Raw genomic sequence first — 19,933 nt, forward strand, 5'->3', positions numbered from 1 at the left:
AACATCAGTAACTTAATAATTCACTATATGATAATAGACATTCAGAATAAACAAAAATCACTTTTCATTTTAAATGCACTTGATAACATTTAACATGGATTAAAAATAAGGATACTGCAATAACCAGGGGTCTAAAGAAATTACATAAAGGAAATAAAAGGCTACTCCAAATTCTAGAAATAACATACCAGCCCTGATGAACAACTAAAGAATATTATAAGTCAATATTAAGTGAATAACATTATTATATAATATTAAGTGAATAACAATGGCTATTATTACTATGAGTACTTATCATTGACTTAACATTTTTTATTTGATAAAAAATAGCAGGAAAATTACAAGAAAAGCTTAGAAAAGAAGTGAAACTGTACTTTTGCTGTTATTAATGTTGTTATATAACTTAAAAGCATAAAAATTTACTTAAGTAATATACTTTGATATGAGATAAGTGTAATAAAGAATAGCTTTTCCTCTAGATTAGCAATAACTACCCAGAAATACAAAACAGAAAATTTATAGTAGAAATATTAAATACAAAATAATTAAAAGGAGGAAAGACTATCACTACATGAAATGAAATTACCATAACATTTTCAGTTTACAGAATATTAATATATTGAGTTCTCCCTTTAATCTGCTGTTCAGTACATAATCAGAGAGCAGCCAGCCCTGATCCTCAGCAAGCTCCAAGTCTAAGCCCAGGAGCAACAACGGCATTGTCCTAAGATACCCTAAGGGCAGATGACACCACCCTTTTCAGGTGGGACAATGGAAGCCCAGAAAGGGGGGCTGCTTTTATCCAGAGTTGGGCTGGAGCCAACTCAGCAGGAGATCCTCAGTTTCCTCTGTTCCCTACCCCAGCATCTTCCAGCACCAACTTCCACCATTTGGTCATCTGTCTTGTTTCCTCTCTGCATTTCAATAAAAGTGAAATAGCAGCACTCAGTTTCATCTTAAAAGAGCTTGTACAGGGGCAAGGGTTGTGGCTCAGTGGCAGAGCGCTCACCTAGCACGTGCGAGGCCCTGGGTTCGAGCCTCAGCACCACATAAAAATAAATAAATAAATAAAATAAAGATATTAAAAAAAAAGAGAGAGAGAGAGAGAGCTTGTACAGGAAGTGTCTGTCCCCAGTTGTACACTTGTGGTATCTGTAGAGCTGGCAGGTGGGACCCAAGAGGAAAGACCCCTGGAATCAGAGGGCACTGTTGCTCATTCAGTATCAAGCACTCATTCCAGGTTGGAGAAAGGTGGAACAGGTACCAGCTCTGCCCTCTGGGGCACCGACCGTGGCAAGCTCCTTCCTTAAAACAGAAAAGCTGCTGTGAAACTCTGGGGCTCTGAAAGATGGGCTCCGGAGCCTCCTGCTAGGCCTGGGATCCCAAAGCCAAGGCTGAAACGGAAAAACAAAACAATAAAATGGGCTTGGACGTGGAGGGATCTTCTAGTCTCAAGTTTGCTTCTTTCTGTGTGGTTTTATGCAAGAAACTCAATACCTCTATTAGTAGGCTAATTTCCTTGTCTTTAAAATGGGTGTAGAAATAGCTGGCGTTAAAATGGGTGTAGAAATAGCTGGCAAAGAAGACAATTACTCAAGTGCCCGGGAGTTTAGCAAGTCTTCCCTGACGATCTTTACACGGAACCTGCTCTGAGCTAACAGCGCCAGCTCCCAGGGCGGGCCCGGAGCCAGGGTCTTCAGCCCCCACCATTCCCGCGGGCCATCTTCCAGGGCCTGTGCCTCCCCAAACCTAACGTCCCTAGGGCCCTGGCACCGCAGACAGGGAGGTGTTCGTGGAGTGAGGCGCACACGGGGCGATCTCTGGCATTCTAGGCCACCAGACCGCGACTTCCTTCCACAGACACCCGGGTGAGCCCCAGCCCCGGAGCGGGCTCCCGCCGCGGGCTCCTGAAGCCTGGTTTGCACCTGCCGGTGCCTCCCACGCGCGAACTGGGGGGCTGAGCGCGCAGAGCGGCCCGGCCCACGCGGAGGGCGGGGCGAGCCGGGGCCTTTGTGTTCAAACCGGCCAATGGGTGGTGACGGTGGGCGGAGACGGCCGGCGGAGTCTGGCCAATGAGCTTCGGCCTGTCAGCGTTGACTGACGGGCGCACACATACACACTCGGCCACGCGCGCGCAGCCTGGCCCCACTCGCGCAGCGCGGGCCTCCGCCAGCCGCATTGTCCGCTCGCCCGCCCGTCACCGTCCGGTCCCGCGACACTGCTCCGCGCCCGCCGAAGCCCCGGACCCCGCCGCTGTGTCGGACCTGCGCGGGGCGCCGCCCGCGAGATCCCGACGCAGGAAAGGGGCGCGCCCCGGCGGCGCGACGGGCCTCGGACGCCCGCGGCCCGGTACGGAGCAACCGCGGCAGTAGGTAACCAGGGTGGTGGGTCCGCCTCCCCTCGGCCCTGGGCAGGGCTGACCGCCGAGCCACGGTCGGGTCGCTCCCGCCCGGGCAGAGCTGCCAGGCCTGCTTCTTCCTCTCGGGGCCGAGCTGGGCCAGGCTCCAACCCCGCCGGGCGCACGCCCCTGGGCTGGTCGGGCAGGGCCGGCGTGGAGCCAAGGCCAGCGACCTGACTCATCCTGCCCCGCCGGCCCCCGCCCCCAGGGCTGGCCGCCCCACTGGTCAGCCGGGAGGGCGGTGTCTCCGGGCGGGACTTCCCCGCGCAGCCTCCCGGGAGGAGGAGAGCAGAGACCCGGCTGCCCCAAACCGGCCCAGGGCAGTGCCAGAGAGGCCAGGTCCAGGGACTGGCAGTTCCCGGCCAGTGACGCCTGTCAGAACTCTGGGAATAGGAAGGAGGCCGGTAGTGCTCAGTTCTAAAACAAAAACAAAACAAAACAGCCAGTGTGGGGGGCGGGGGCGGGGGCGGGGCGGGGTGTGACTTCAGTAAGCCCACCTTCTTCCCTGATGCGGGTTGGGCGTGTGGGGCGTGAAGGGAGAGGACAGTGAGCCCCCGGAGCGCCTTGCACGTCCCAGTGGAAATGGAGTGTGAATAAGCAGAGGAGTGAAAACGTCAGGTGCAAGATGTCCCAGATCTAGGTTAAATCTCAAGATCGGATGGATTTTGCCTTTTACATTTGTGATGGGGGAAGAACTGAGAAAAGAATGTAATTCTGCTCAGAAGTGTGGAATGGAGTTTTATTTGAGGGTTTCTTAACTGGTTGTATATGAGGGGAGTCTTGATATGTAAAAGATTTGGACTCCTAGAGGCTCACCTCTCCTTTGGGAGGATGGGGTCTTGACCTTTTCTATCTTGTGAAATCCAAACTGAAGGGTAGAGTGTTCTGTGATGGCAGGAAAGGCTTGCAGTTTTTAGCTTTTAGCGTGCCCCTTGCCTGGCAGTCAGAATGTGAAGATTCTTGCCAAGCAGAGTCTGGGTACTGTGTAAACATGTGGCTTTGTGTCTGCCCCTGAGCTGGAGGCTTCACCCTGCAGCAGAGCAGGGGTTAAGAGGAGGAGCCCCTGTGAGCTGTCAGGTGGGGGAGGGCAGTGTGGGGTGGAACTACCTTATAAGGAGTGGAATACAGCCCAGGACCCAGGCCAGCTTCCTGCTTTGGCTACTACCAGTTGGTTACTTTACCAACACCAGCCAAAGCCAGGGATGGTGCCAGATGGGCATCCCATCTGGGAAGATGCCCATTAGCCCAGACAGAAAGCTGCTTATTTTTCAAAAGAGGAGGTCCTAACTGGACAGACCTGATCTTCTGGTTTACATAGTCAGAGTTGGGGTGTGTTAGTGTATGCCCACCATGTGGCCCAGAGAACTAGTGATTTTGGTGTGAACCAGGAACATCAGAAGTGATAAATGTCACAAGTACCATGAGCTCTCCAATGGGTTTGGGATATTAACTGTTACTTTGTAGTCCTGCCTGCCAAGAGGCTATGTTGGAACTCCTCACTTCAGTAATCCAAGATTTGGAATCTGGGTGTCCAGAGCTGAGAGCCTTAATCTTGCTCATGTGGTGGAATGCCCTCTGGCCAGCCTTGCCACTTTGACCTCTTTTGTCCTCATTATCAGCTTCTGAGCCTTGCTTTCAGCCTCACATGGCCCGAAAACTGGGACTGAATGTAATGCCATCCTGTGGTGCCACTTCCCCCTGTGTCGTTAGTTTGAATATTTGTTGGGTAATCATGCAGTTTACAGCCTGTTCTGAGTGTATGTGGGGCTATAGAAGATTCTAGTTGGAAGACCCAACACATTCTTAAAACAACCTGCAAACTTTTTGGTGGAGTAGAAAGACCCAGGCCCTATGACCTGTCAGGTCTGAGCTCAGATCTTCTCTGTCACTTGTAAGCTGGGTGACTGGGGCAAGTTACCCATCATCTTAGCGTCCCAGGTTCCCCCCTTGATAGGTGGGAGTGATGATACCCACCTCCCTTGTGGGATCACAAAGGGAGACTGGTGCCAAGGAGGCATTTTTCAAAAAATCTTATCGAGTCACATCAGGAAGAGGGGCATGTCGTGCCTGGAGAGGTGGAGTGTGAGCAGTCGCAATGTGGGAGGCTCTACTGGAGTGGGCTTTTTGGAGTCAGGAATGACCAGGGACTCAATACTGTGGCTAAGGGGGAGCCCCCTCTGGAGGGAATCAGTGAGCCTGAAGCCAGACCCGCTCTAGGGAGAGGACAGTGCTGTGGGCAGCTAGGCTGGAAGCACCAGGGAGCCCCAGCACCTGGCTGGTGCCTGCCCTGTGCCAAGTTCTCTGCTGCATGTCGGAGGCTGAGGAGGCCCAGTTCTGGCTGTGTGCTGCCAAGCGTCAAGGAGGATCAAGGCAAACCGCATAAAGGCATAAAGCCCTGTGGAAGTTATGGTGGAGGCCCCAGGACGGCCCAGGGAGCCCCAAGGCAGGGCACAGTGACCACTGTGTCTTGGCCACACTGCAGGACCTTCACCTGAATGCAGGAGGCTCTGTCCTTCGTGGTGAGGCAGTGCCTGTTTCTCCTCCCTCAGGGACAGCCCTGAGCCTCACGTGCCATCCTTTCTTTCCCAAGACTTCTTCAAGGGACAGGCACATCCCCCCTCGCCATGTCCCGACGAAGCCAGCGCCTCACTCGCTACTCCCAGGGCGATGACGATGGCAGCAGCAGCAGTGGAGGGAGCTCGGTGGCAGGGAGCCGGAGTGCCCTGTTTAGGGACGGTCCTCTCAGGTAGGGCGCAAGGGGCTGCACGGCCCTGTCCAGGGCACGGCCCCCAGAGCAGGCGGCTCTTCCTGCTGCAACCTTCAGGGTGGCAGATGCCCGTGTGAGGTCAGGGGTTCTGCCCTCTCCACCCATGTGAGAGGTGCTGCTGCCCCGCTGCCTAGTAACAGGAAGTGGGCAGAGGCAGCTTCAAGCTAAGCCAGGCCAGAAACCCCAAAAGTGCAGGCAGGGCTCACAGCACCCCTCCACCCTGGAAGGGTGTGGCAGGCTGGCTATCCTTCTCACACCCACACCCACGCGTCTCACCACCTGCAGGGCCTCAGCAGCTGCCTGGCAACTCAGGAGCAGTGACTGCCTGCCTCGTCCTGCCCCTTACGGTCGTAGGCCCCGAGGCTCTGGGCTGCTCTAGGAGGCCAGGCTGGGCCTGTCAGGTTTGGGGCGGGCTGTTGCATTAAGAAGCTCGGGAAAGAACTTTGACTTTGAAGTTAGAGATCTGGCTCCATTCTCACTGATGCACTTGCCTGTCTCCTGTGAAATTTAGAGCTAACAGGAGCAAAGAGAGTACCTAGGGTTGGGGGTGTGGTGGCTCCTTGGTAGAGTGCTTGCCCAACATGTAGGCCCAGGTTCTAGCCCCCACTGCCAAAAAAACCAGGTGACAAAGACAGAAGGAAAAGATAACACCCGCATGAGTCGGCTGCCCCGGAACAAGGCTGACCCTGGGGAGAGGAGGCGCCAGGGCTGTGGCTTCGTCTGGAGTTCTGGCTGGGCTCACCACCCTGCTCCCTGCTTTCCCCTCGTGGCTGTCCCCAGGACCGTGAAGAGGAAATCCAGCAACATGAAGCGCCTGTCCCCAGCACCACAGCTGGGCCCCTCCTCTGACACCCACACCTCCTACTACAGCGAGTCCATGGTCCGGGAGTCCTACATCGGCAGCCCCCGGGCGGCCTCCCTGGCCAGGAGCGCCCTCCTTGACGACCACCTGCACAGTGAGCCCTACTGGAGTGAGTGTCCCAAACCTTCCTCCTGGGGCTTTGCTTCCTCCCAGCTCCCCCCTAGTGTCCCCTCATGGGACATGCTTGTTGAAGCACCCTCTGCGCAGCCCAACGCGCTAGGGCACTGCAAGGCCTAGAAGAGCCCATTCCTCCCTGGCCAGGTGGGGACCTGAGGGTGAGGAGGAGGAGAGGCACCGGAGGCACCGAGAGCAGCCAAGTCAACGGGCTGGCAGAGAGCAAGGTCTCTGAGGACTTCCTGGGCTCCTCCTCCGGCTACTCCTCTGAGGACGATTTTGTGGGTAGGTGGGGCCTCCAAGGGAAGCTGGGCAGGGGACACCCTGACAGCACGAGAGGGTGTGGTGTGGGGCATCCCTCCTGCGCCCAGCACTCCCTGAACCTGTCTGGGGTGGCCCCTCATGCACTGGGCCATGCACTTTGTCCCACCCCCACTGGTGTGTGAGCAACCCAAGGCCAATGGCTCTGTGTTTTGCCCGTTTCAGCAGTTCAGTGTGAGCCCTGCACATAGTGGGTACTTCACATAATATTTGTTAGATGCACGAGTGGTCCCTTTTGTCTAGTTCTGAACAACAGAGTGAGGGATTGTGGGTGAGGAGAGGCCGCCAATCAGAAAGCTCTGGTGGGAGAGAAATGTCAGAAGCCTCCCATGCCACTCCGCCCACAAGCATTTCCCCACCTACTGTGAGCAGGCCCGTGTGACGCTCTGGGGATGTGAAGGAGATGGCTCAAGTAGATGGTCAGGCTCCATATCCCCAGAGGAGGCTCTTAAAAGGGCCCAGGAGCTGGGCAAGATGGTGCATTCCTGTAATCCCAGCAGCTCAGGAGGCTGAGGCCAGAGAATTATGAGTTTAAAGCCAGCCTCAGCAATTTAGCAAGGCCCTGAGCAACTTACTTAGCAAGATTCTGTCTCTAAATAAAATATTTAAAGAGGGCTGGGGATGTGGCTCAGTGGTTAAGCGCCCCTGGATTCAATCCCTGGAACCAAAGGGAAAAAAAAGTGCCCAGGGGCTGAGCTGGTTTCCTCCCGTGTTCCCCTGCAGGCTACTCGGACACAGACCAGCATAGTTCGGGGTCTCGGTTGAGGAGTGCTATCTCTCAGGCCGGCTCCTTTGTCTGGACAGTGGTCACTTTTCCAGGTGGGTGCCGGCTGAGTGTGCTCAGTGCCTCCTGCTCTCCACGGCAGTGACTTCATGCTGGGCACCAGGCCCGACAGAGACAGGTCATTCTAGGATAGTTACTGGGGGCCAAAAGACCTGGGGACAGGGGGTGTGGAGCAGCAGCAAAGCAGAAGAGGGTGCACTAGTATGGGGTGCGGGGGCAGAAGGGGACCACAGACAGAAAGGGTGAAGTGCCGCACACGGCCTCAAGTCTTAGGCTCCGTAGCTGCTTTTTCAGGCCGGATCTTCGGACTTCTCTACTGGTGGGTTGGCACCACCTGGTACCGCCTGACGACAGCTGCGTCCCTCCTCGATGTCTTCGTTTTAACCAGGTGAGCGAGTCTCCAGCCTTGACAGTGAATCAGAACGCCCTGGGACTGAAGGAGCAATGCCCCATCTTAACCCGGGCGTGGCGATCCCCCAGTTTACCTGTAGCTTTCAACTGGGAGCAGGAAGTGCCCCCCAGAGCCCAGGACTGCCAGAAATGGGTGGTGTGCAGAGGCAGGTTTTGTTCCTTCGGGACAAAACTGTAAACCACAGATTCTTGTATCCTGGACACGTCCTACTAAGTGCCACCCCTCCAGCCGCTTCTGATGTATTTGTTAGATGCACGAGTGAGTCTCTGAGAAGGCTTGTGCTGGTGATGCCTTGAGGCGCTAGCTCAGCCGTGAGGTTCCCAGATAGTCCAGCTTCCCTTTGGGGCCTCTGACAGTCCAGACAGGTTTGCCTGCTTGTGTTCAGAAGCCACAAAGAGATGGTGCCTGAGGATGCTGTGAGTCCTCCCTCAAGTTCCCAGACCAGCAGGACCACGGTTTGGGAACTTGTTTCCCTTGGCAGAGGAAAGAAAATTGGACCAGAATCAGGATCCTTCTGTCCATGATCAGGTCAGGGCAGGCAACCAGCAATGCCAGGAAGAGGGCCAAGGACTGGTGCATGTCACCAATAAAGGTTCCTTGTTCTAGAAGAAAATATTTGTGTATAGGGAGTTACATATTATTTTCTATATTTGCTTGCTTACAGGGTCTCTCTTTACAAAAATGTTTATAGATGTCTCTGAGCCCACACTATTTATTGTCGGTAACATCCATAAGATTCCTAGAGTCAAAATTGTCCTCATCACTTCATGACCAGTGGATAAGGCTGGTGTCCAGTCTGACCCTGACCCCATGAAAAGCTCACAGGTTGCTCACCTCAACCCTAGTTCAGGGTTCAGAAAGCCTCCGGGGCTGTCTGGGGGTCAGAGGCCCGCTCCTCATGCTTCCCTCCGTCTGCCTGCCCACCACCCAGGCGCTTCTCCTCCCTGAGGACTTTCCTCTGGTTCCTGCTGCTGCTGCTGCTCCTGACAGGCCTGACCTATGGTGAGTCAGGGTGGGAAGTGCCAGGGGGCGGGGCAGAGCATGGCAGATGCTGGGCTAGCGGCCAGTGTGACAGGCAGGGACTGGGCAGAGCTCTGGGCCTGAGACCCTTCTCGCCCGGCCTCCACCATGTCCTCCACTGACCCGTGCTGCCCCTTCGTGGGGTGTCCCAGGCAAAGGGAAGAGGCCCAGTCTACTGATCTTGCGCTAAATTGGGACAGCCACATGGCAGTTCAGGGTGCCTTGAGAACATCGCCCTTGGCAGAACACACCCAGGACAGCTGTGCTGGGTGCAGCAGGAGCTCGGGGCTTTTATTATTAGCAGTCACTTCTCCTCCTGTCTGGGGCAGGACAGAGCCGTGCAAGCAGACCCATCTCACAAGACCAGGCTAGGGCTTTAGCTGTCCTGAAAGTAAGAACAAAGCAGTACACTATGGTGTAGCCACCTGGTCACTTACCTGGGACTCTGCAGGTTCCAGTCTTGGCCGCGGGACTGTCCCATTCACGTTTCATTTTGTGTGGGCAATTTTACCCGAGTTTCCTGATTTCACGGGACTTACCTATGTGGTCTGAGACTCACTTTTTTTTAGTTGTAGATGGACACAACACCTTTATTCTTATGTGGTGCTGAGGATCGAACCCAGCGCCCTCCACTGAGGCGAGCTCTCCACCACTGAGCCCCAGCCCCAGCCCGAGACTCACTCTTAATGACTGTGTCAACTTCTAAATATTTTTTAGAGTTGGTTTGATAGGCTTAGCATCTATTCAACTTGTATTTCTTTTATTAATATCAGGCAGAATATTTTCCCACCATGTTTTCTCTTTGCTTCCTGTTGCAAGAACAGCTTGTGCATACCCAGTGGGGCCTGGGCATTACCCTAAAAATAACCATGGTCCTTGGTAATCGCGTACCACTTTACCTGGAGAACCTTTCCCCAGACACCATCTCCCTGTCACGTGGAGATGCAGGTGGAGAGGGGTGCATGTCTGGGTGACACATGTCCACCTGGGACTTCAAGCCCAGAGGTCATGTGCTTCCTCTCAGCTGCTCACAGCTGATGACTGAGCTGCCAGGGTGGAGTGACCAGGACGGAGACTTCTCAGCCACTGACTTCTTCAGGCTCACACTCCCCACCCAGCCCCCACTACTCAGGAGTCAACACGTCACAGAGAGGCCACCCCCAAAGTCAGCAGGTGTTTCTGTGGCTGCAGCTGTGCGAGCAGCTGATGCCTCCTGTCCTCCTAGTGTCGTGGTGCCCAGCCTGACAGCCCGGTCACCTGGGGAGCTTCTCAAACATACCCTCACCAGGCCCTGAAAGCCAGCTAACTTCCCCTGGAGGGGGCAGCAGGTGCTGGGTGTTTGAAGGCTCCTGGGTGATGAGGCTGTTGGGCCAGACCCAGAACCACTGTCAGGTTCTACCCTGGATCCTCCCTAACTGGCCAGAGCCATTTTGAGTTTTGCCATCGACAGAATAGATGAAGGACCTCTGAGGAGGCCGCGAAGATGAGGATGAGCCTCATGCTGAGGCTCGAGGAAGAAGTGCGGCCTCTAGCAGAGCAGGGCTCCCTCGAGTAACACAGGTCACCATGCCCAAGGTGAGGCCGCCTCTTGCTGCTGGCCCCAGCCTGAGTGACTGTCTTCACCCTGTGCCAGGTGCTTGGTATTTCTACCCCTACGGGCTGCAGACGTTCCACCCTGCTGTGGTTTCCTGGTGGGCAGTGAAGGACAGCAGGAGGCAGCCTGAGGTGTGGGACTCCAGAGGCTCTTCCCCACAGTTCCAGGTGAGTGCAGGGCTGCGCAGACCTCCCCCACCTGCCTCTGCACTTGACTTCGCCCCACGCCCCTCTGTGTTCTGACCCCCCTTTCCCTGCTGTCTGGGGCACAGGTGTTAGGGTGGGGTGGCCTGCACACCAGTATGACTCAAAAGTGTCCAAAATGTAGTTGCAGCCTAAGGACAGAAAACAGAAGGAAAAGTGACCAGCAAATTGCCACCTGCCTTATTCCTTTTCAATACAATGCCACCGTGTTGCCCGCTCAAAGGAGCGGCAGCAGACTGGTGTGCAACGGCGACTTGCTGGCCTTGGCCATCCTGCTGCACTTTGGTCACCTTGCTGGATGTCCCAGGCTTGCTCTCTCAGTAGTTGGGCAGGGTTCCAAGGATGCTGGCCAGACTGCAGGGACCTGCCGGAGGCCACACACTGTCACTTCCATTCTTTTGGTGATGCAGAGCTCAGGGACAGTCCAGATTCAAGGAGACAGAAGAGGAAGACCTCTCGAGGGAGAAGCGGCAGGGTGTGCTGTAGAGGGCAGGCCCGGGGAGAAGCGAGGGTTTGTTGCCAGTTTTATAATTGCCAGTGTATGAAGATGGACAGGCCCAGGCTGTGCCCTCAAGGAGTCTGCAGTCAGTCAACGGGGACAGGAGGATGTGCAGCCAGAACATGGTGTGAGCATGGGTTGCTTAGGATTCTCTGTCCCCATTGGTTGCTATGGCGCCTGCCCACAGTCCCAGTGATAGGAGGCTGAGGCAGGAGGATCCCAAGTTTTTTTTTTTTAATGTGATGCTGGGGATTGAACCCAGGGCTTTGTGCAAGTGAGGCAAACACTCTACCAACTGAGCTTCACCCCCAGCCCCAGGATTCCAAGTTTAAGGCCAGCCTGGGCAACTCAGTGAGACCCTGTTCCAAAATGAAAAGGGCTGAGAAGTAGCTCAGTAGTTGAGCTGCGGGTTCAGTCTCTAGTACCAAAACAAAACAACACGATCCCCACTATAGTTACTTAAACTTTGCTTACACCTCGCTGACTTTATTTTATATCACATTTTAATCATATATATCCATGGACACTGCTTTCCTCAACATAATTTATTAATTTATAAAATGATGACATATTCTGTCATCTATGACTTCCTTTTTAATTATCAAAGATCACCTTTTGTGCAAAAAGGGGAAGTGAAGCTTGAACACAGCTTCACCTTTGCTTATATTTGAATAAAGACAGCAGATGGGGCTGGACAGGGCGGCCAAGGCGGGGCAGGCGGGGAGAGCTCTGCTTTTATTGGTTTTTTGAGGCCCGTGAACACGCTGCTATGTGAGATGGAACTTCTAAAACTCAGAAGCCCTTCCACCCGTCTGTGAGCCTCTTGCCATTTAACTGATGTTTGACAGATTGCATTTCATAATCTCTCTTGCAAAGATTTTGTTTTGTCAACAATATTCTCAAAATTTGTGACATACTATCAAATGCCACTCTCTGGTCCAAATGACCATTACTCCGCCTTCAGCTTCCCAGTGGGGCACCCAGCTAAAGAGGAGAAGGGAAGGGCTCACTCCCTAGTAGCTAGGGAAGGGGTGGAGCTGAGCACCGCTGTGGCTGGAGCTTTCAGTGCTCATCTCTCCCACCTACACACCTGCCTGGCGGAGGGGACAGGGCAGTGGGCCCAGCAGGTCACTCAGGCCACCCTACCCACACTGACACCTACTACAGCTTCCCATCCTTTATTTGGACCAACCCTATTCTCCAGTCCCCTCCCCTGCCCCTCTGCACCTCCTTGGGCTCTGATTCTTGCAGCTCTCCCTGGGGCCCGCCCTGGGGACCCCCGCCTTCCTATCTGGGAACACCTGCCTCTCCCTGGCATGTACCCCAGCCACAGTCCCAGCCTGAGCTTAGTCACAGTCTTCCTGGGGCTCTCTTCCCTCTCTGCTGGCTCACAGTGGCGTGTGCATGAAGTGTCCTTGTGGGGAGCTCCTGGGTCCCTCACCTCTGTTCCTGCCCTGCCCACCAGGCAGAGCAGCGCATCCTGTCCCAGGTGCACTCCCTGGAGCGGCGCCTGGAAGCTCTTGCTGCTGAGTTTTCCTCCAGCTGGCAGAAGGCGGCCATAAGGCTGGAACGCCTGGAGCTGCGGCAGGGTACCACTGGCCAGGGGGGCAGCAGTGGCCTGAGCCATGAGGACACCCTGGCACTCCTGGAGGGGCTGGTGAGCCGCCGAGAGGCCGCCCTGAAGGAGGACATCCGCAGGGATACCGCCACTCTCCTCCAGGTGGGGAGCAGAGCTGCCCAAGGGTGGGAACTCGGGACCGTGGGCGTTTGGGGTGGAGGGGACCCTGCAGGGTGAGAGAATGAGCACTGATAGGGTCAGCCAGCTCTGCCACTTGGCAGCTTCTCTGTCTAAGCCTCAGTCACAAACAGAACCTGTCCTGGTGGAGGCACCTGGAGCACCAGCCCCTCAGGAGACCCTGTCTCAAAGTAAATAGTTCAAAAGGCTGGGGGTGTAGCTCAGTGAGGGGGCGCCCCGGATTCCATTCCCAGGACAGCAAAACATATTTTAAAATATTGCTTTAAAGAGAAAAATGCAGATGCTGTCTTCTCTTCCCCCAAGCTGTGAGGGGTGTGACGTGGAGCGTGGCCGGGTGCCTGGCGCCACAGGCGTGGTGTGCCATAGAGATCAGGCGGGACTCTTGCCTGTTTCAGAGAAGCACGGTGGCCTATGGCCAAGAGCCGAAGCCCGGGAACCAGAGCCCTGGTTCGGATCCCGGTTAGAACACCTCCTAGTGGCAAGCGCCCCTCCAGCGCTGCTGTCAAATCTTCAGTCCTCCCCTCGTGTCTGACAGGAAGAACTGGTCACTCTGAGGGCAGAACATCACCAAGACTCGGAAGACCTCTTCAAGAAGATTGTCCAGGCCTCCCAGGTTGGTGGGCCGGGGCACGTGGGCCTCTGCTGGGGTCCTGACCCAGTTCCACAACTCTTCTTGATCTGAGAGACACTTGGGACCCCTGGTCCTTGCAGGGACACTGCTGGGTGTGCGTGGGAAGCACGAGGTCTCCTGCCTTCCCTGTGTGAGCGGAACTCACCCCTCCACAGGGAGCACGCTCAGGACCAGGACGGCTGTCCCTGGTTGTGCCCATGCCGAGGGAATGGGGACGTGGAAATAGGAGGGTGCATCAGATGTGGGGCGAGACTCTCAGGACTCTGGCCAAGTGGCCAGTTTGACCTTTGCTGTGAGGAACCCTGGGGCAGAGATGTGGTCAAGTAGGTGCCCAGTGGAGGCGTCGCTCCTCTCTGAGCTCGCTGTTTCTTGTGTCCCTCAGGAGTCAGAGGCTCACATCCTGCAGCTGAGGTCAGAGTGGCAAAGGTAAAGTCCCAGCCATCTGCTCCCCTCCCGCCCAGCCCCAGGTCAGGACCCCTGTGTGCAGCCTGTCTGAGGGGCGGTGCTTAGTAGGGGCTGCTCATGGTGGGAGGTGCCTCTGCAGCAGGACCAAGGTGTGTGGGCTGCCTGTAGCCAGCGTCATTTCTGCCTCGTGCAGGCCACCGCCTCACAGCCCACCGTCCACAGTTGGCGAGGCGAGAGGCTGCACCAGAGCGGGTCATGGGATCAGATCTGAATTAGCTCTGGGACAGGGATGCCACCCTCTGGCTTCTGGGCTGTGTCCTACAAGTCACTCTCTAAGAGCAGGCCCTGCTTAGTGGGCACCACTGTATGACAGAAGCCAACCAAGGGTTCCTCTTTCTTCCTCTCTCTGGGACTAGGATGACCCAGGAGGCCTTCCAGGAGAAGGCGATGAAGGAGCTGGGGCGGCTGGAGGCCCAGTTAGCCAGCCTGAGGCAGGAGCTGGCAGCTCTGTCCCTGAAGCAGAGCGTTGTGGCAGATGAAGTGGGCCTGCTGCCCCAGAAGATTCAGGCTGCTCGCGACGACGTGAGTTGGAACCATCTGAGGGCCCTGCCAAGCACCCTTTGCTCTGAGTCCATCTGCCCTGGGGTCTGCACAGCAGGAGCCTCCTGCCCCGGCCTGTTATCTCCAGGGTACCACTGCAGAGCTGGACTCGGCACAGGCCTGGGCCTGCCTGGCAGGAGTGCCTGCTTCTCCTGGATGCCCAGGGATTGTGGTTCATCAGCCTTTCCTCCAAGGGCCTCCCTCCCGCCCAGCCCTGCTCCCCAGCTAACTACCACCCCGCCTGGCCTGGCTTTGCCACAGCAGCCTCTGCTACTCCTGCAAGCCTCTTAGTAACACCATGTTTTGTCCCTAGGTGGAATCTCAGTTCCCTGCCTGGGTCAGTCAGTTCCTTCTCCGAGGTGGAGGCACCCGCGCTGGCCTCCTCCAAAGAGAGGAGATGCAAGCTCAGCTGCGGGAGCTGGAGAGCAAGATCCTCTCCCACATGGCGGAGATGCAGGGCAAGTCGGCCCGGGAAGCCGTGGCCTCCCTGGGACTGACGCTGCAGAAGGAAGGCGTGGTCGGGGTCACAGAGGAGGTGAGGAGCAGGCACCCCACAGACACGCTGCTGTTCTCACTGGGAGCTGGAGGACTGGGAGGTCTCAGACCCCAGCTCCTCACTTCCAGGACATAAGTGGCATGAGGAAGCTCTGACATTTGCCTTGGGCCCAGTGGAGGTGGGTGGAGGTGGCACCCATACCTGCCTGGGTGCCAGCATGGCACAAGCCTAGAGGGTCAGTCCACTGTGGCAACAGGATGGGGCAGGCTCATCTCCTTCCCATGGTGACTGCGTCCTGGGCCGTGCTTTAGCAGGTGCACCGGATCGTGAAGCAGGCCCTGCAGCGCTACAGCGAGGACCGCATTGGGATGGTGGACTACGCCCTGGAATCAGGAGGTGTGTGCGCCACCTCCTCCACGTGCCTTGTCATGGTCCCCACCCACAATAGCTGGGCCCCAAATCAGCACATGTCACCCAACACAGACTCTTCACCAAGGCAGGGATGGCTCAGGGAAGCAGGAGGTACCCAGGCATCGGAGGGGTGGTATCTCAGCTGCTCCCTGGGTCTGGGCTAGGGCAAAGGCTGGGCCTGGGCACCTGCCCTGTCCTCAGTGAGGAGACAGGCAGTGGCAGCCTCTCCTGGCGGCTCCAGCCTTCATGCCAGGGCTCCTGTGGCTGGCAGCCTGAGCTGGTCGTCTGGGTCTTCCCCTGCAGACACCCACCCTGTCCTTCTTTTCTGTTTCAGGGGCCAGTGTCATCAGCACCCGATGCTCCGAGACCTATGAGACCAAGACAGCCCTCCTCAGCCTCTTCGGCATCCCCCTGTGGTACCACTCCCAGTCACCCCGTGTCATTCTTCAGGTAGGCAACAGGGCTCAGGGCACGTTGGGATGTGGCCCCCTTCTCCAGTCAGCCAAATTGGACTTGGGGCCTCATACTGATTTATCTTCTCTCCACTCCAGCCAGATGTGCACCCCGGTAACTGCTGGGCCTTCCAGGGGCCCCAGGGCTTTGCCGTGGTCCGCCTCTCTGCACGCATCCGCCCCACAGCTGTTACCTTAGAGCATGTACCCAAGGCACTGTCACCCAATAGCACCATCTCCAGTGCCCCCAAGGACTTTGCTGTCTTCGTGAGTATCAACCAGTGTGGGGCTGGAAGGGTTGTAGGAGTGTCCTGTGGGTATCTGCCGAGATTCCAGCTGGGGTCACTGGCTGGGAGGAAGGGAGTGGACTTGGAAGAAGTGGAGCCAGGGACGGCACGTCAGTCCCAGTCATCTCAGGCTAGGGGAAGAAACCACGGCATGTGCTATTAAGTGATCATCACTGGATACAGAGAAGTCCTGTGGTAGCCATTTCCAGTGCCCAGACCCCTTGCAGCTCCTGGGGGATCCTGTCTGACCTGCAGAGTGGGAGGGAGTCACACTCTCACTCCCTGCCTCTCCCCTCCATCCTGTCACCCTCTTGCAGGGGTTTGATGAAGATCTGCAGCAGGAGGGGACGCTTCTGGGCACGTTCACCTATGACCAGGATGGGGAGCCCATTCAGACCTTCTACTTCCAGGTACAGACCCATGAACTAGTGGGTGCAGCAGATGTCTCCCTGGCAGTTACTCTGCCAGGCACAGGGTTCAGAGAGAGATGCAGTCCCTGTTCTGCCCTCCTCAGATCAGGCAGCAGAAGTGGAGAAGTCCAACTTTGTAGATGGCATAGGGGAGTGTCCCCTCTGGAAGGGCACGTCAGGGAAGCTTCCTGAAACGGGGCACTAATGAGGCAAGTTTATGAAAGAAAGATTGGGTTGCCAGGAAAGACAACTGAAGGGCATTCTAGGAGAGAGCAGGGCATGGCCAGCTAGGCTCAGACAGGACCTGTGTCTTAAACTCAAGTGGGCATCAGATCTCCTAGGACCCTTAGGAACAGACTCCAGCCTCCACCCCAGCAGTCTGATTTCTTAGGGCTGATGGGCCCCAGGGACCCGAGTTCAAACACACCATCCAGTGAATTCAAGAAAAGTGAAGAATTAGGTGGGTGAGGGATTGTGAGAGGGGAGAGAGGGGTAAGAGGCAGGAGGAATGGCCTCAGAGAGGCCCTCAGGGCCAGGGGGTGGGTGAGGACGGCATTGCTGTAGGTAACAGTATGATGTGCATTTTTGTTAAGGTCTAAATAGTGACTCCAAGGAAGGCCAGCCTGGAGCCAGGGATCTAATTCAGGAAGTGGTGGTGGGGAACATGCCAGAACTGATCAGGTCTGCACAGGGTGTGGGGGTGAGGATGAGGCAGTGGGAAGGCCTCAGAGCTCAGGCTGGGGGAGAACGGGGGGCAGAGGCAGAGCAGGGGACAATTTACAGGTTACCAGCATTAAGGGTCTAGGAGCTGGTACCCAGAGGGGCTAATGCAGAGCGGGGAGTGGGTTTGCCTACTGTTTTCCCAGTTGCTGTTGAAGGACTAGATGTAAGATGGTTGTCATCAGTTTGGGGATGATGATGGGGTCTTTGCAGGGGCTGGGTTTCTCAGGGTACGGGAGAGGCCAGGGGAGAGGATGGACAGAAGGCACTACACCTGTGGCATCAGGCAGGCGAGATATGCTGCAAATGCTGCCTCAAACATTGTGGCTTTGAAGCACAAAGGACAGGCTGACGGGCACTTGAGAAGGCCCACACCATCATGCACCAGGGCCTCCACAAGGGGAGCTCTAGCTGCTGATAAAGTAACAAAGCAACTGCAGAAGAACTCGACCAGCTCTTGACTGAACTGTGCTGTTCCTCAGCACCAAGACCACTTATATGTGGTCTGAGGGCAGGGCTTAGTGCAGCTCACATGGGTCAGTTGATGGCCAGTGTAGAATATTGGTGTCCCAGAGGGCCCTTGGCCCTTGGGCTGCAAACTCTGTGCCAGGAGGCTGAAGACAGGCACATAAGAAGCCAGAGACTCAAGGGAGAGGAGGGGTCTCTGGTCCTAAGGATGATCATGTCCCCCACCTACCTCTGTCAGTGAGGTCTCAACGGACTCTCTGACACCATCAACCCTTCTTCTCTACCCAGGCTACTAAAATGGCCACATACCAGGTGGTGGAGCTGCGGATCCTTACCAACTGGGGCCATCCCGAGTACACCTGCATCTACCGCTTCCGGGTGCACGGGGAGCCTGCTCACTAGCCCTGTGAAGCTTCTCATGCCTGCTGCCAGCCATCTGGGAGGCTTGCCCCTCCCACATGCACCCCTACTCTAGGAGTGCGTGTGCAGCACCCCACCTCCAACCCCACAAGCTTGATCAGCGCTCTGACTTCCAGGAGCAAGAAAGAAGAGCCCTAGCCCTGGGGAGATGAGAAAGAATGTGCAGAGTTTTGTCAAGCAGCGGGCAGCCCACAGTGGCCAGCAGGTTCCAGTGCTTCCAGCACCCTTCCTTCTCCAGACTGGGCTGGCACCATGGGGAGTACATAGCATACCAGGGGGGTGGGGAGGCAGGAGGCAGGGCCACCACCCAGAGAGCTCCTGGTGGGGGTAAAGCAGGTGGGAAGTGATGGTGGGCCCCACCTGACCGGGGGAGGAGGTTGCTCAATATCCAACTGCTGTGCTCTGCCCGCGAGGCTGGTGTCACGGATTGGCCCGCGGGGATCCCAAGGGGCTTCTTCAGAGGCCTGTTTTATCCTGGGTAGAGGTGGGCCACGGGGCTTCTTATACCCTGGCGGGGACTGCTCCTGTGCACCTCTTAAGGCTGCTGCCTATGCCAACCTGTTGGAGTCCCCTGTGCTGGGGGCAACCTCGGCTTTTTCTCTCCTGATGCCAGGGCAAAGCCTGCTCTGCCCCCCATTCCTGCTAGGGCCCGCCTGTGTCCCAGAGCAAGCTTCCCACATTTTCCAGCTGCAGGGGCCTAGGTCTGCCTTTGGGGTCATTAGCATTTGGGGTTACCTAGGAGGGAGGGGACAGGAGACCTCCTTGTCCAGTGGTAATGACCGTGACAGTGCCATATGACCCAACAGTGCCATTCAGGGTGTCAGGTGGGAGGAGGGCTGTCTGCAATGAGGAGAGGGGCTTTAGACCCACGGCCCTGCTGTATAATGTATATATTTTTCAAGGTCTGTTTTTTTAACTTCAAAGCTAAGGGCTTGATTCTTAGCCCCGTTCTGTGGGGCACTGGGTGGTTCTCAGCGGGGCTTGGTCCTGGCCTGTGGGGAGGGGGCAGGACCTGACTTGGCTCTGAGGCTCAGGTGACGATGAAGTAGTGGCCCCTGCACAGCCCTGACCCTGCCCCGAGACAACCAAGTCTCGTTCTGCGCTCTCCTGTCACAGATGCTGCACTGTTGGTTTTTAATTTTTTATCTTCAGATTCTAATTTATGGCTATGCAAAAATAAATAAATAAAAGGATGCCAGGATCAGCAGAGCATGGCTCTTCTCTGGCAGCTGCTCTTGGGGAAGTGGGGCAATGAATTCTTAGTCACATCAGTGTCCCCAAAGGCTTACTCCTGAAATCTGGAAACCCAGGGCATTTGGTCAAAACCCAGTCATGACGGGGTTGGGACACAAGGCAAGATCCTCTCCAGTGTTTCTGGGCTCAAGGGCTGTCAGGAGGAAAAAAAAAAAAAAATGGCTTTAGGAGCTGTCACTAATACTCCATGCAGAAGAGGCCTTTCCTGTCTGTCCCACTGGGATAGGCTCCTGCTTCTTCACCTCTAGGGTGTCAGTGAGCAGGTGGACCCATCTACAAAGTGGTCATCTAGCCCTCTCCATCCACATGCTGTCCTAGGACCTTGCTCCTGGTAAAGATCCCACAGATTCCTGCTCAAGTATAGAAGGGTCAGGCCACTGATTTGAGATCAAAGGATCAACAAGTTTATTCTTCATCAACTACAAATGGGCTGGTGTTCTGTTCCAAAGGGACACATGGGAAGGCTAAGACCTGAAGAGACCTGTCAATGACAGTAAACACTGAATTCAGTTAACTCCTTGCTGGCAGGTGTGGGACTGGGGACCAGAGCCACCCTCCTGAGTGGAGGCAGGGGCCAGGGTCATAGCTAGAGCTCCTGAGCACACAGAATGGCTTTGGCATCCACCACTGCTTATAGGGGCAAAGAGGT

The 19,933-nt window shown here is 55.9% G+C and overlaps 1 protein-coding gene across 1 annotated transcript; it reads left to right on the forward strand.

The window, feature by feature from the left end:
* Positions 1-2,108: 2,108 nt before the first annotated feature.
* Sun2 (Sad1 and UNC84 domain containing 2) lies at positions 2,109-19,237 on the forward strand. The gene is made up of 18 exons (XM_027930536.2): positions 2,109-2,372; positions 4,989-5,144; positions 5,946-6,136; positions 6,289-6,426; positions 7,186-7,281; positions 7,541-7,634; positions 8,590-8,660; positions 10,312-10,439; positions 12,440-12,694; positions 13,266-13,343; positions 13,744-13,787; positions 14,183-14,348; positions 14,680-14,901; positions 15,174-15,258; positions 15,608-15,723; positions 15,825-15,992; positions 16,330-16,422; positions 17,899-19,237. Exons 2-18 carry the CDS (start codon positions 5,023-5,025, stop codon positions 18,010-18,012), a joined length of 2,181 nt encoding a protein of 726 aa, XP_027786337.2. The 5' UTR covers positions 2,109-2,372; positions 4,989-5,022; the 3' UTR covers positions 18,013-19,237.
* The last annotated feature ends 696 nt before the right edge of the window (positions 19,238-19,933 follow it).

The sequence above is a fragment of the Marmota flaviventris genome, chromosome 3 (assembly GCF_047511675.1).
Source record: "Marmota flaviventris isolate mMarFla1 chromosome 3, mMarFla1.hap1, whole genome shotgun sequence".
In the NCBI taxonomy this organism is placed as follows: domain Eukaryota; kingdom Metazoa; phylum Chordata; class Mammalia; order Rodentia; family Sciuridae; genus Marmota; species Marmota flaviventris.

Coding starts and splice junctions, on each gene's coding strand:
- Sun2 (XM_027930536.2), top strand. CDS start 5,023: ATGTCCCGACGAAGCCAGCGCCTCACTCGCTACTCCCAGGGCGATGAC. Junction 10,440..12,439: donor GCTCTTCCCCACAGTTCCAG/GTGAGTGCAGGG, acceptor CCTGCCCACCAG/GCAGAGCAGCGCATCCTGTC. Junction 12,695..13,265: donor ATACCGCCACTCTCCTCCAG/GTGGGGAGCAGA, acceptor CGTGTCTGACAG/GAAGAACTGGTCACTCTGAG.